This window comes from Loa loa (genome assembly GCF_000183805.2).
Source record: "Loa loa unplaced genomic scaffold supercont3.537, whole genome shotgun sequence".
Classification (NCBI taxonomy): Eukaryota; Metazoa; Nematoda; class Chromadorea; order Rhabditida; family Onchocercidae; genus Loa; species Loa loa.
Genome location: NW_018108717.1, coordinates 25,911 through 27,576, shown reverse-complemented (window position 1 = coordinate 27,576; position 1,666 = coordinate 25,911). Strand labels below are relative to the sequence as shown.

Below are 1,666 nucleotides of genomic sequence, written 5' to 3'. Positions count from 1 at the left end.
CAACTCTAAAAGCAATCATTCATTTTATTAATCAAAATTTTGATAATATTAAGAAAAAGTAAATGAGTTTTTTTTTAAATTCATAAATTTTTTCTAATTTTTTTATTCTAATTTTATTAACAATCCAAAAATTTGCCTTATCTTTTTGTAACTAAATAGATGGTTCAATTTATAATTAAAATTCAAAATTTTATGTGTTATCAAGAATAATTACAGAGTATATCAAAAATTACCTGAGAAATGACATCAGATATTTAGCTTTCTTGTTGTTACCCCAGCTTTGCATCATACTTGCAGACGCTCCAACTCGATCACTACCTTTTGAAAAAAAATGAAGCAATTAAAGGTGGTTAAAGGTAGAAATTTTCAAATTATGCTAATCTCATATGTTAAAATAAATGAAACTACAAAATATTATGCTAAATTCTTAACACTAAAATTGTCTAATTATTTGTTATACTCATAGAACTAAGACTACACTTATTGCAGAATCATTTATTGAAATTAGCATTTGTATAATTTTCTTCCATACTGATGTCATTGGGACTTACCTTGATTTAATTTAGATTGATATTCAAGGAATAATTTCAAAAAAACTTTGATGTAGAAATCTTCCAATGCTTGTTGTATAACACTGATACACATACTGACCATTGCAAGACCAAATACCACAAAAACAAAACACATTATCATCAAGCTACAAATAGTTCCTATTAAATGTAAGGCATACAAAAACAAAAATTTGAATAAAATTCCGTTATTTTAAAAAAAAGCATTAATTTTCAAAACAAAATTTAAATAAAGATTAGAGTGAGAGTTTAAATCAAATTGAAATTATTAGAAAATTTTGCATGTTTTAATTGAATCGAAGGAAGGAAAAACACAATATCGATGTATTTCAAAAGGAAAAAAAAAGGTTTTATTTTTCACATTAAACAAAACAATGTAAGAACTAACTCTCTTCGTCTTACGGCAAGATCGCCCAATCCAATTGTTGATAAACTGGAATAAAAATTTTCATAAAATATTTTAATTGCTAAGAGAATTTCCGAATGTATTAGAGAAAGCAATAATTTCAAATGATTAAACTAATTTTTAGATTTGCTGTGCAAATGATAAATCAATGGTCAGAAATTTGCTAATATAATATGCTCAATGATGAATAATAACAAAAAATATTATACTCCCTATTAATTATTCATTAGAAATTTCATAAATTTCGTTAAAATTTTGAAATTATCATTTTTGAAATGAAATTTGAAGTTAAATCATAGATTAGATCACAAGTACGAAAAATGATTACCTAATAAACATGAAATAACAGCTTTCTGCATAAGTCCAATCATGCTCCCATATTTTGAAAAGTCCTGCACACAAGAATATCCAACTAAAAGTGATACCGATTGCTAATAGTACGGGTATTCGAGGTGGTGGATTAGGATTATTCAATACCGTAACATCATGATTTACCATCCTTGTATCATCTTCTTTAATCGATTCTAAAATTGTTGGAATTTTAAATTTTATTTTCTACAATAAATATCAAATTTTCCATGTTTTAAACTTCATATCTTTCATATTTGGTATAATAAATAAAATTATAAAAACATCATGGAATTTGTTATCAAATTATCTGCTTAAAAAAAAAAAAAAAANAAAAAAAAAA

General features: G+C 24.4%; 1 protein-coding gene across 1 annotated transcript in view; it reads right to left on the bottom strand.

The window, feature by feature from the left end:
- The window catches only part of LOAG_18795 (hypothetical protein), a gene marked incomplete at its 3' end in the record, with an annotated part of 4,735 nt that overhangs the window by 2,431 nt on the left and 638 nt on the right, over positions 1 to 1,666 (bottom strand). The window contains exons 2-5 of the mRNA XM_020451457.1: positions 1,304 to 1,499; positions 958 to 1,002; positions 552 to 697; positions 234 to 318 (exon numbers count right to left, since the gene is read on the bottom strand). Of these exons, the coding sequence (XP_020304757.1) occupies positions 234 to 318; positions 552 to 697; positions 958 to 1,002; positions 1,304 to 1,473 (446 nt within the window). The 5' untranslated portion in view covers positions 1,474 to 1,499. The remainder of the gene's footprint in view (positions 1 to 233; positions 319 to 551; positions 698 to 957; positions 1,003 to 1,303; positions 1,500 to 1,666) is intronic.